This window comes from Solenopsis invicta, chromosome 5, assembly GCF_016802725.1.
Source record: "Solenopsis invicta isolate M01_SB chromosome 5, UNIL_Sinv_3.0, whole genome shotgun sequence".
NCBI classification, from domain to species: Eukaryota; Metazoa; Arthropoda; class Insecta; order Hymenoptera; family Formicidae; genus Solenopsis; species Solenopsis invicta.
In genome coordinates, this window is record NC_052668.1 from 12,928,292 (window position 1) to 12,940,888 (window position 12,597).

Below are 12,597 nucleotides of genomic sequence, written 5' to 3' on the forward strand. Positions count from 1 at the left end.
TTTTTCACAATTTATAATAACGTAATCTCGTAGTTTTTTTCCGTAACTTCGTGAACGATTTATTTTTAAATCCAATTGCTTATTTAGTCTATCTTATTTTCTCAGAATTTCTACGGTATCAACTTACAGGTTAATTTCCGTATTATTAGATACGTTACTCTTTTACGTAATATTATGTTTACGGTTCTTCTAGCATTTTCATAATTTAAACCAAAACAAAAATTTTCGAAATTTGTCACTTTAATCCCAACACAAAAAATTCGGACATACGCAAGTTCACTAAGTTGAAAGCATTCACGTAAGTATCTTAACAAAAAAGAAAATTTATATCAAATAATTTAATTAAACAATGATTAACATAAAAAATTGAAAATGGAATTCCGTAAATTCTACGATTTTTTTACGATAAATAGAGAGATTAGATTGCAAGATATACTGATACGTTTACAAGTCACAATTAATCGAATTTAATAACATCGATAGTTATAAATCTGACTAATCACAAATATTCTTCTGAATGGAATGACTGTAATTGGCCAATTTCGTAACTATGGATGTTAGTAAACCCGATTAATGTAAACGTAATAAGACTTTTTGAGCGAAACATTTGCGTCCTAGCATTTAATTTTCGATATTAAGTATTTTCAGGCTCAATTCTTCAATTAATTTCTTCTATTAAAATCCTATAAGTTAATAAGCAATATTCTTGATCATTGGAATTATATATTTAAAATTTAATTTATAAATATGTTTTAATTTTAATTGTCAATTTTATTTTGTTAATACCTAAAATTTTTTACGCAATTAATATTTTATTTAATATTGAAGTAGATAACTACTAGAATATAAAATTTTTAATATCTATCTATATATATATATATATATATATATATAGTTAGTATGTATGTGTATATATAAATACACATACATACATACATACATATATATGTATCACGGTAAAAACTATAAGGCATATATTTATTTTTAATACATATATTTCCTTCATATAAAAGTATATAAAATTACTTGAGAGAGAACATCTCTCTAATCAATTATCTTAGGCTATTTTGTATATTTGCTTTTAATATGGAATGCACGTGTGATACATATTTAATTATTCATTCGTTATTTTCTTTATATGTATTTCAAGTTGTACATATTTTTTACATTCTTATCTTATAGTAGCTAAGAGATTAGATCTTCTATCCGTATTCTGAAATATTGCCCGGATCAGTTGTTTGACCTGTGGAGCAGTAAATTCCTGTGCCAACGGCCCTTTCCCATTTCCCCATCTAACTTCAATTTCTTTCAGTGATGCACCAAGTAACTTGATTAATTCCAAAAACTTTCCCCATTTACGTACATGCTGTTGAATCTGTTGATCCTATAAATTAAAAATGTCAATTAATACATATCTATGCCTCAATAAACATAATAATGTTCTTGTGGCTTAACTTTTACAGGAACCAGTTGGAATGCTACTATTTCAAACAACTTTATCATACCAAATGTATGACATTAAATGCAATAAAAATTTGTCATATTAAATTTCTCGTATATATATTTATACTTCATCTTTTTGTATTATTTTTCGCATTATAAACTTACAGGAAATATCTGCGGCGTTCGTTTTACCACCATATTAAATAAAGTCGTCAGTTCTGATGCGACATCGATAGGAATATCTTCAGCAGATACGACTTTCGTTATCAAATCGTCAATCATGGAATTTGTTATGCATCCTATAAAGTGTCAAAAACTTAAAAATATATTAAAATAACAACGAAATAAAAAGAGTGTGAGAAATAAACTAACCAACGGCTTTACAGTAGATATTTATAGGCAACACATCCAGCCAAACGGTCTTCAATAATTCCAATTGTCTGATACATTGTCTTAACGCACGCTCGGTACTGGGGTGTAACCGAGGCGCCTGGCTCAATTCTGAGAAACCTAATTATAAACATGAAACACATTAGCTAACTTTATTAATTGTTAGATTTTCTTGGTTAATAATATTAATAAATTATAAACCAGAGTCCTTGATGATATCGAAGATGATATTTCTTTGATACTTCATGTGATCTAGGAAGCATTGCGAGCCAACGTCCCGGAGTATCGTGACCTGATCCGCGAATGTCAAGTTCAATTTTTGTACAATTTTCGAGAATCTATCTCTGTATTCGTGCGCCAATGTAAGCAGATGGTGGGCGAGATACATACAATTATTGTGAAACAAAGCTAAACATAAGTGTGATAATTAAATAATATTCATTTTATTCTAAAATTAGTTCATTTCTATTACGTATCATTCTTACCAACTTGTTGCGGTATTGTTTCTAAGAATTTTTTATGATGTTCGGGCACCAAACCGGCGTACATTTCGAATACATTTCTACATGTATAAAATAATCTAATAGCGCAAGCATCCGAACTGTCACATGCTTCGTTCAATATTGTTCTCGCCAATTCTAACGTTTCTTGTGCGTTTTTGCTAAATGTAATTGATAAGGTTCTATTTAATATCAAGATTATATAGCAAAACGTTATCAAAATTTGAATTCATAAAGTTCATACATGTTAAATTAATTACTTATTAATCGAATAATATACCTTATTTGACATTTTGGTAGATGAAATGACATATCACTTAACTTCTTTTCAACAGATAATTCGCAGTCATTCTCGAACGCTTTGTTTATAAGTTTAGGCGGTTCCTAGCACAACAGACGAATTGAAAATTGAACAGTCCATTAAGTATAATGTACAGTACTACATACATTATTTTATACAATAGTCAAATGAATACCTGCGACTCATATCGAATAGAATCATGTAGATCCTTTCTCATTATATTTCTAGCTTTAGCTAGTAAATCTTGACATATCCTATTAATGAAGAGTTTGTCAATGTTGTCCGTGTATTCTGATAAAAAGAGCTGGTCCTCAGAAAGAAATCCTAAAATTTTATACCGTTTAATGCTTTGTACTATAAGATAAATACATTTTACAAATAGTTAAATATAAATACCAATTTCTACCAAGTAATTTTGAAACTCGTTTATTATCTCAACCACGGGTTCAAAGTTCTTGAGATCTGCATTAGAAGTTGGAATGGTGTGAGAGATACAATCCGCTATTAAAGGACGCGACAATTGTTCCAACAAATGTGGCTGTAATCTCCTCAAAAAGATTTCATTATCCACGACTATCAGATTTAAAAATTGATGGAGAAATTTGAAGAGCAGTTTTAAATTGTACAGCACACCTTTGTAACATGGCAATTTTTTCTTCTCTAGTATCTCGACAGTGAACACTCTCTCTTTGACTACATACACAGAACAGTGATCATACATGATAGGTTTAATTATATAGTCCATCAATTTTGTGGAAAATACTTCTAACTCGTTTTCAAGATGATCCATAATGTGCAATCCTTGCATTAATTCCTGTATGTCATCGTAATCGTTTTTAATAGTAATATAGTTAACTGTCTTGTCCTCCTTCACGTTGCTGCTCCAGCAGATTCGTTCATGCAAGAGATTGGAAGCCTCCATTAAACATGAGCGAGAGAGATTGCAATATTCATCCATGATCGCTGTGTATATTTCAAGATCATGTAGAAAACTATGAGGATTATGCAGCAGCGATTGCATTTCTTGCAGAGTTTTAGCAGTCTCAATATACTGCTTTTCCTCTTGCGTCTGTTTTATAGACTTTATACACTTGTGTAGGCTTATCAACTGATTAGACAGTTGCAGACTGATGTTGGACTCTTTCAATGCTTGGGAGAGAGTCTTCAATTCCTTTGTCGAACCGGACAACTCTATTTTGATCTATACAATAAATAAATGTAAATAATGTTATTAAACATATGTTTTATCATGTTCAGCATGATACAACGTACTTGGTCATTTATTCTGCTCTGCAAAATGCCTATCTCCTCCAGTAACTGCTCCGTCTTTTTAACCAAGTGTACATCTCTCGTCAACTTTGCACTGAATTCAACATAGTTATCGTCCATGAAATCTTTAACTTCATATTCCAATTTCGTTATTTCTTTCTGTATCTCGGCAATGCTTTTATGAAGATTCACTTTTTCAAGTTTACCTGTGCAATAAAAAATATTGCTCAGTTACATCTTTTATTAGAAATTTTATGTATAATTAATTCTAATACATTCTGCAAAGATTACAATTTTTGGCTGCAAAAAATCTATTTTCACAAAAAAAAACGAAGTATTGCATTCAGTACAAATGATTGGTCATAATTGTTTACAATTCAAACGTAGCAGTTTGTAAATATTACCTGCCGTAGCCAATACATCCGCTACGAACGAAGTCATGTTGCACGAGGAAATTAATGCGCAATGCAAGAGGTTTAAATTTCGGCCTTGTTTCGTTAATCCCACGAGTATACGCTCAAAAACGCGCACTTCTGAAATTACCCCAGACCGACAAACATAACCTTAACGGGCCGCACCAGATTTTCGCGGGAAATCTCATGCGATTATAGTCGTCAGTTTCCAATCCTATCGTCGATTTTACGGATCAACTAAAAGCGAAAATCGGCTAAAAAGAATTTCAGCACTTGATGTGTATGTATATGTACGTACAACAGAATTAATCTGCCAATTACATTTCATACAAATAGGTACATGTGAAAAGTTAATAGAATCCTATATAAACTTGTAAAAAAATGAACTTATAAAAAATTTACTTGACTTTTTAATTTTTATTTTTATTATGATATGTGTCAATAGTCATGCAAAGATAAATGTACATATATATATATATATATATATGTATATAATTTTTTTAACAGAAAAATGTTCATCAAATGATCAAAGATTCATGATCAGCTTCTCAAGGTCTTTAGATGGCGCTGCCATGGTCAAATCGTACGAATGTCCTCTAGAAGCTTTAAATTTGACGATTGTTCTCAGACGTGCTCAGATGCTCGAATGCCTCAGACCATCTGATCGATTGGCGATCCAATCTAACCTAACCTAACCTGGTGTGAACTGGTGCGTCGCTACGATGTTGATCCGCTCATCGGCGGACCGGTTTCGCGAGCTCGCGTCGATTATCGCGCGCGACCGTTCCTCGGAACGCGAATCGCGCGGCCACGTCGTCGCGTCCAGAAAAGTCCGAAGGAAACGCGTCAAGAGGATCGCCCACGCCGGCCGAAATTTCCAATTGGCGCGTTAACCTTATCATCGCGGTGTCACGCACACATTATGACGTAGACGGAGATTGTATCGTAGTCAAGAGCTTAATATGATGAGCAAGCTTAGATTGGGGTCAGAGTATATTCCATTAACGGAGGACGACATGTCGAAGGCTCGTCTCGTCGTGCCGTTCTCCCGAGTGGCATGGTTCACAGTCTTCCTGCCCTTCCTGGCATTCGTCTTCTGCGTCGCCTGGTCGATCCTATACAACTTCGAGCATTCCACCTCCACTCATTGCCAGGTATGGCTGTTAATCGGCCTCGCGCGAAACAATAACTGTGTTTTCTGTAGAGACGGATGCCGGATTGTCTTGCATAATACTGAGCGAACGGTGGCGCTTACGATAGATTCCGGAGGAATGTGTCTTGTAAAGAGATTTAATTACTTGATTCAGCATATTTCTCAAACTGACAATGCTTCCATATGAAAAGTTATAAAACTTGCAATGACTTCATAAGTTATAAAAAGGCTCCTTTGTCTAAAAGAAATCTAACATCTTTTTTTTTCTTTTTTACATGTAACTTCCAGGTGTACAATTTTTTACCGTCTGTCTCGGCGGCCATAGGTCACTATAGACCTCAGAGAGATGTCTGGAAAACCTCTATAGCATTGCAAGCGATAGTGAGAACCTTGGTGTTCATGTTGTACTATCGTTACTACAAGGAGTACGTTTACAAGTGGGCGCAGTATCTGAGTAATATTGCGCTTGTTATGTACGCCATTGAGAATACCTCTCTGGTGACACTGAGTTTTTGGACTTCCGATGAGAATTATGGTATGCAAATGCATGAGAATTTGCACAGATTTGCATATTAATATCAGGACTAATGCGCAATATGATATGATTAACTCACTATATTGCTTTTCTTACAGCGTTCCACAAGATGTCTTTTATAACTTTTTTGATAACGTCATTTATACACATGTTTGTAGCATATTATATTATGAAGAGCTGCCTGAATGTCGCAAAAGGCTTAAACGATGCTTCCTTAAAGTGGAAACGGAGATCAATGATGTTGAATGTGTTATCTATATTAGTAGCATGTTATTTCTTTTATAGACATAATAAATATTGTGAACCTTTAGGTAAGCTATCGGTCGATATTATCATTGTTATAGCTGCGTTCCGTTATGTTAACATTACTATAGAGTGTCTGTACTAGCAGTTTCCAGCTAGGACATACTGACATTTCGACTGTTTTTGTTTGAATACAATTCTGATACACTAATGACTGAACAATAATTTTTTTTTTCTATACAACTTAGATTATGTTCGTATTATAAATGAAAATAATTATCGCAATGTTAAACATAAAATATTTTGAAAAGTTGATGACACTGACATTTTACATATTTGTACTTAGCTTTTTACAGAGAATATCAAACAGTGTAACACTATCACAGTTTGAACGCTTTGTGTTGGACACAAAGTTACACTGTGTCATCTATGTACCTTGTTGGAAAACAGCCAGTGAATTTTGGAACGCAGTTTAGTAGTGTTTTTCTTGTTATCTTAGAAAGTCGCTATATTATTTCAGTGTATTCAATGTTCGCTCTGAGCGAGTATGGAGTTGTGCTCTCAAACATGGGGTACCATTTGACAGCTGCATTGGACTTTGCTACCACGCGTCTCATGATATCAGGAAACAGATTTAGAATTATCTAATTTTTTTTAATTACAATTTTACGTGCGCGTATGTAATTGTTGCATATATTTCAACTTTATTGTATATTAATGTACATATTATTCGTTTCTGAAATCTTTATGTATTATATATCCTTATATTAGTAAATAATTTTATTAATATTAATAGATAATTTATACAAAAATATAAATTATAGCTTCTGGCATGGACGTATTACAGATATTAATGGCAGATGTATTTATTCGTAGCAGTATATTTTTTCAAAGGCACTTTAATTTAAAAATTAAGTGCATAGAATTTTGTATAAAATAATCCTCTTTTTTCCATTATCTTGTCGCAAATTATTTCACGTTATTATAACAAAATATTAATGTATATAAATCGATATAATATACAAATATCTATTTTTCGAGATAATAAATGGCTCAATACAAAAATTATACGACACGTAGAAAATATTTGTATTTTCTTTGCGTATATTTTCTTCTTTTTAAATGCCCGTTCTGTTTTATATTTTACATTTGAGCGATTCGATGTGTACTTCGTATATTATAATTTGAAATCGCGGTCGAGTTTATCGGCAATAAATTTCGCTATCGCCATAGAACTGGTTGCAGCTGGTGACGGCGCGTTTCGACAATGCAACACTCTGCTTCCGATCGTACCGGTGCCTGTGTCGAAAACGAAATCATCGACTAGCTTGCCGTCTTTATCCAATGCCTGTGCTCTTACGCCCGCTGGTCCTCTGTTAACGATTATGAAAGAGAATTTTACGAGAATACATACGAGGCAGAAAGTACTGACCTTTTTACATCTTTGTACGTAACTTCGGGGATAAACTTCTGAAGGTCCTTCACAGCTAACGGATAGAAAATTGATTTCATCATCTCCATGCAGCCTGGCAGAAAGTATCGATAGCATAGTTTGTATAAACCAGGGAATTTTGCCATCTCTATGCAGTCTCTTATGTTTATATCGAGCCAACTAAAAAAGAAACGATTTTAAATAACGTCATGAATATATCTATATCTTCTAAGTACTTTTATACTATAAGAGTAAATAATAGATATTTATATCTCTTGCGATGCTTGCAAATGTTATTCAATCTCGTGATTTTTCTATTCAATTTAAACATTTTTGTAATAATTTAATCAATACCTGTAACCTTCTCTAGCGAACGCGAGAACAGCATTGGGACCCAGCCAGATTTCGCCGGTCACTCTAGGGGTAAAATGCACGCCCAAGAATGGGAATCTGGGATCAGGCACTGGATACACATTGGTCGTGCAGAGATGCTTTTTACTATCGCTTAGCAAAAGATACTCGCCACGAAACGGTACTATCCTCGGACTTAAGTCACACCCGGTCATCACCGCCAGTCGATCTGAATGCAGGCCAGCACACGTCAGCACGTATTTCGTTGGTATGCACTTAAAAAAAAAAAAATTGATAAATAATTTGATAATTAACGCGCAATAAGATATGGTTGAAAAAGAAAATCTTACCCGGCTTTTCGAATGAACAGATATGGGGGCTAGTTGACCTTGTCCTTTCGACTCCGCTATCTCTGTGAACCCGGTTACTTCGAAATTAAGAAAAATCTCGCCTCCCATTTTCCGAAAGTCTTCGGCAAAAGATTTACACACGACTGCCCAATCCACTATGCCAGTCCATGGTGACCATATAGCTTTTTCTCCCTAGAAACAAGATAATTTGAATTATTAACTTTTCATCACTCATGTATTATTTACAGAATCCTAAAAAATCGCACTTTTTATATACAATTACGGATTATAGATTCTTCATCTAACATATTGAAAATAAAATCAAAATATAAAAGACAATATAGCGCAACGCGTTTAAATAAAATTTTTATTTAAATATATAAGTTAATTTCTAGAGATATAGCGTCGCAAATTTTTTACGCAATTTCTACATTTAACTTGATTAACTTCTGTCTATATAATAACCTACCTTGCATTTGGGTTCGTATTTTGAAATACAATCTTTCTCAACAATCTGTAAATCGGGAACTTTGTTCTTCGTTCCTCTGTCGAAGAGTTCGTCTATCCTCTTGACTTGAGCCGGATTCTGAGCGACAATCAGCTTGCCGACTTTCTTATGAGGTATGTTGTTCTTGCAAAAGTATTCGTACGATAGTTTCAAGCCTTCCACACAAAGTTTTGCCTACAAACAATCGCTGTTGAATCACGCTATTTTAATGTTTTAATTGTGAAATATAAAAACAAATACGTAAAAATCAATTCTGGAAATATTGTAATAATCAATTTCTAATTGAGTTTCTGTAAATTAAACATTTTTTTTTTTTAATTTTTGGAGATCGAACACGAAACTTCTTATACCCATGTAAGAGAGTGGCCAGTTTGTACTTTGACGATGAAGATGATTAACTTATTACTCTTTAATTTCGCTATTAAGCTTATCACAAGCTCGATGATGTTGAGTTATTAAAAGCTGCGTGCGCGAAGTTACATGTTCATTTACCTTCATGCTTCCAGGAGTGTAATAAATGCCAGCGTGCACCACACCACTGTTGTGGCCCGTTTGATGTCTGGCTAGAGCACTCTCCTTCTCCACGATGGCCATTTTCATGTTCGGATGCCGCATAATCATCTCGCGGGCGGTCGCACAGCCGACGATGCCACCGCCCACGATTACCAGGTCGTACGTGGTACATGTGCTGAAAATTCCATCCATTGTATCGTTCCTTCTTACACAAAGGGAACAACGATATCGTGGGATATTTTAAGCGAATACGGAATATCAGATTTGTATCAAGTAGCCTAGTACGAGACGTAAATATTTGTGACGTAAATATCAGATTTGGCATTGAGTATTTTTTAAATAAAAATCTGGGAAATTATTACGTTCCCGATAAGTGATACCTTGTGATAGAAATAATAAACGGGGGAATTAATAGAGATTAAAGAAATAGAGGCAACAATTCGACGGAGAATATTCTTAGCGGGTGTTTTATGGGAAATAGGATTGTCACAATGAGAAAGTCTGCACGCGACGGGGATGTAATCCGTACATGTGAAGATATACATTCCCCGTCAAACTTTCCCCGCGTTGAGTAACAAGCTGCAGCTTCGCGAAGTACGTGAGATGTTTATTAATCCGCGGCTAAAGAGCTTATTATCAGGCGTTCGCCGGGGGGTTTGAACAAGAACTTAGCAGTTCCGCGCCTGGATTAAATGGCGCTCGTTATTAAACGCTGTCATTCCGCGGGACTTTGGGGGATGGCAGTACGCTTCAGAATTTCATGGTGTAAATTCCGCAAAAAGATCGATACCTTGTGGAAGCCTGACGAGTTAAACAATTCAGCCGCGATGCAGCCCTTTGGGTTAGAGACGTTATCACACTTGATCGCATCGCGTTGGATTCGTTGTCACCTCAAACTTGGACCATACGCTTTCTACACAGAAGCATTACGATAAGAATTGAACAATTAGTTTTCTATACCGATTTTAAAGTCGGATAATTGCATATTTTAAACATGCAAAGGTTATTTTAATCTCGATAACGAACGTTCAATTTCACGCGTTCTCTGGCTTTCTCACTCCCTTTGTCCCCTTTTCTCTCGTTTATCGACGATGCGATAATCAAGTTTTCGATAAATCGAATTTTTTATCTTCATATTTCATAAAGCAAGTATTGCAAGGTTATATTAGTGACTTTCTAAGTGATAAGCTCAAACAAGCAATTTAAAGAGAATTTATAAATTACGCTCTCTCTTTTGCATTTCTGTCTCTTAAATATTTTAGTAATAATGAAACAATGCCAATAGAGCCAAATTCAGATGGTAGCTTGTATGCAATACGTCTATGTATTTATTATAATCGACTTAAATACAATTCTCAACGCATAACAATAAATGTTATATGTTACATTTAAGAGAATCTAATTTTGGATTGTCTTTAGTATAATTAAAATATATAAAACAATAAATGTAATACAATAAATTGTATTCAAATCTTCCAAGCGCACATAAAATTGCTGCTGAATAGCAGAATGACTAAAGAGAAATGCATAGTCGAAACAATGTGTCAGTTTTCATAAAATTCTGAAAAGATTGCAATTGAATGGAAAAATCAACAAAGGTAAACTAGTCGTTCTGTGCAGCTGAAAAATTTGTCGATAAGTATTTTAATTTATCGACAAATTTTTTATCAGTGTATGACATTCATTCGGTCAAAGATAGAAAGTTTGTTTTTCTGAAACTTGATAAGTTTGCTCAATTTATGCGCGCAAGTGAATCCTGCGCGGATTGCTTTTACAAATTTTTTATATCGATTTACGCGAATTATAATAAATTGATGTGCAAGCTACCATCCAAATTGACATTGTTTCATTTTGACTAGATTTATTCATCAGAGTTTGACAAATTTTTGTTTATTGTTAACTATTTTATTAATCATCTGTACATTAATCACGAAAATCGATAATACAAATGCATCGTGCACCATAAAGTTGATTTTGGAGCAAGCTTCTTCAAGGTAACATACTTCAAAAGACATACGTGAAGAAAGGTTTCTGATTTATCCCATTTCTCTTTTTCACAAACACGGAAAAAGGAAATTAATTGCAGTTTACAACGGCAAAAATTGATGTGTGACGGCTACATTTTAATTCTCTCTATACAAGTGAAATTCAAATATTACATACAGATTCTGCTATAATACAACTAATTTTTTCTGTGAACTGTTTCATTCATCCCACGTATGGACCACGTGAGTCGATTGTGTAACACAAATGTAAAAATACAATATTTACGACGCTCGTTAATAATTTACACGCTATAAAACGAGAGTCTTACGTACAGGAAAGGCGCGTTATCAGCGTTATCACAACAATAAAAAAAAGAGAAAGAACGAGACGGCAGAATTAACGACCGGGCACTCGCGTGCACTCGCGTATTATGCTGCGGCGCTTACTTTCGGAGCACACAACGCGAAATTATGTCATCGAGATGTGTTATCACGCATGTACTCTGTGCGACGCGAAATTACGCGAGCAATATACACCTCGCGATGCGAAATCACGCGAGCGATGCACCTCGCGACGTGGCCTGGCCGTCAGGCGTCACGCGCAGCTGTGAGCGAATGATATTTTTCACGCCGGCAATGAGCTCTGCTAAAACATCCGTTTCAGTGACGGCGACAGACTGGCGGCGCTCCGGGGAAACGATCGATCAACAATTAATCAGCAATCAGTAATCACGAAACGGGAGTTCACCACCGTCCTCATAGCCGAGAACGCCACTCCGATTATTAATCATAAAAGTTGCAGTCGTTTCCCGATTAATGATTGACTCTTTAATCATGATCGATTATTATTTTAATCCCCGTTGCTCTCGTTGCTATTTACAAAGCTGGTAATTACTAATTACTGAATAATTATTACAGTTAATTATTGTCCTACGTATTTTCTCTGCTTTTTTTTCTCTCTTCACAGGGCCGTATTAGAGCTCATACCGCCCCTATGCAATTAAATCGTTGCCGCTCTTACTCAAATATAACTTAATCTAAATTAATTAAATTTTATATTCTGATTGGTTATTGTATTTTTTACATTGTTTTATTTATACATTTACAAGGTTAATTTCTTAATCTTTTTTTTTTTTTTTAATGCCGTCCCCTCCCTAAATCTATCACTCCCATGTATAGCTTTACTCTCTAAATTCTTTGGAGTGGAATTC

General features: G+C 34.5%; 3 protein-coding genes across 4 annotated transcripts; 1 reads left to right on the forward strand and 2 right to left on the reverse strand.

Moving 5' to 3' along the window:
* Positions 1–977: 977 nt before the first annotated feature.
* Positions 978–5,151, reverse strand: LOC105200017 (centromere/kinetochore protein zw10 homolog). Of its 2 annotated transcripts, XM_011167378.3 has the most exons (11): positions 5,013–5,151; positions 4,308–4,553; positions 3,907–4,109; positions 3,031–3,835; positions 2,810–2,958; positions 2,614–2,717; positions 2,319–2,494; positions 2,035–2,241; positions 1,816–1,953; positions 1,609–1,742; positions 978–1,384 (listed from the first exon to the last, which is right to left on the reverse strand). In XM_011167378.3, exons 2-11 carry the CDS (start codon positions 4,342–4,344, stop codon positions 1,172–1,174), a joined length of 2,166 nt encoding a protein of 721 aa, XP_011165680.1. In that variant the 5' UTR covers positions 4,345–4,553; positions 5,013–5,151; the 3' UTR covers positions 978–1,171. The 2 variants fall into 2 exon arrangements, with proteins under 2 accessions (XP_011165680.1, XP_039304833.1); XM_039448899.1 differs by lacking the exon at positions 5,013–5,151 and having other exon boundaries at positions 4,308–4,666.
* A 27-nt stretch (positions 5,152–5,178) lies between these two features.
* Positions 5,179–7,315, forward strand: LOC105200018 (post-GPI attachment to proteins factor 2). Its single transcript, XM_011167380.3, has 4 exons — positions 5,179–5,470; positions 5,758–6,004; positions 6,103–6,315; positions 6,768–7,315. Exons 1-4 carry the CDS (start codon positions 5,279–5,281, stop codon positions 6,893–6,895), a joined length of 780 nt encoding a protein of 259 aa, XP_011165682.1. The 5' UTR covers positions 5,179–5,278; the 3' UTR covers positions 6,896–7,315.
* LOC105200020 (L-2-hydroxyglutarate dehydrogenase, mitochondrial) lies at positions 7,193–12,074 on the reverse strand. The gene is made up of 8 exons (XM_011167384.3): positions 11,720–12,074; positions 10,192–10,314; positions 9,381–9,576; positions 8,850–9,062; positions 8,381–8,572; positions 8,034–8,305; positions 7,680–7,859; positions 7,193–7,620 (listed from the first exon to the last, which is right to left on the reverse strand). The coding sequence occupies exons 2-8, from the start codon at positions 10,269–10,271 to the stop codon at positions 7,425–7,427; spliced, it is 1,329 nt and encodes a 442-aa protein (XP_011165686.1). The 5' UTR covers positions 10,272–10,314; positions 11,720–12,074; the 3' UTR covers positions 7,193–7,424.
* Between the last annotated feature and the right edge of the window lie 523 nt (positions 12,075–12,597).

Coding starts and splice junctions, on each gene's coding strand:
- LOC105200017 (XM_011167378.3), bottom strand. CDS start 4,344: ATGACTTCGTTCGTAGCGGATGTATTGGCTACGGCAG. Junction 4,110..4,307: donor GGATGTATTGGCTACGGCAG/GTAATATTTACA, acceptor TTTATTGCACAG/GTAAACTTGAAAAAGTGAAT. Junction 2,495..2,613: donor CTACCAAAATGTCAAATAAG/GTATATTATTCG, acceptor AATTACATTTAG/CAAAAACGCACAAGAAACGT.
- LOC105200018 (XM_011167380.3), top strand. CDS start 5,279: ATGATGAGCAAGCTTAGATTGGGGTCAGAGTATATTCCATTAACGGAG. Junction 6,005..6,102: donor GACTTCCGATGAGAATTATG/GTATGCAAATGC, acceptor CTTTTCTTACAG/CGTTCCACAAGATGTCTTTT. Junction 6,316..6,767: donor TAAATATTGTGAACCTTTAG/GTAAGCTATCGG, acceptor ATATTATTTCAG/TGTATTCAATGTTCGCTCTG.
- LOC105200020 (XM_011167384.3), bottom strand. CDS start 10,271: ATGCGATCAAGTGTGATAACGTCTCTAACCCAAAGGGCTGCATCGCGG. Junction 8,573..8,849: donor AATACGAACCCAAATGCAAG/GTAGGTTATTAT, acceptor TCTTGTTTCTAG/GGAGAAAAAGCTATATGGTC. Junction 7,621..7,679: donor ACGTACAAAGATGTAAAAAG/GTCAGTACTTTC, acceptor AATCGTTAACAG/AGGACCAGCGGGCGTAAGAG.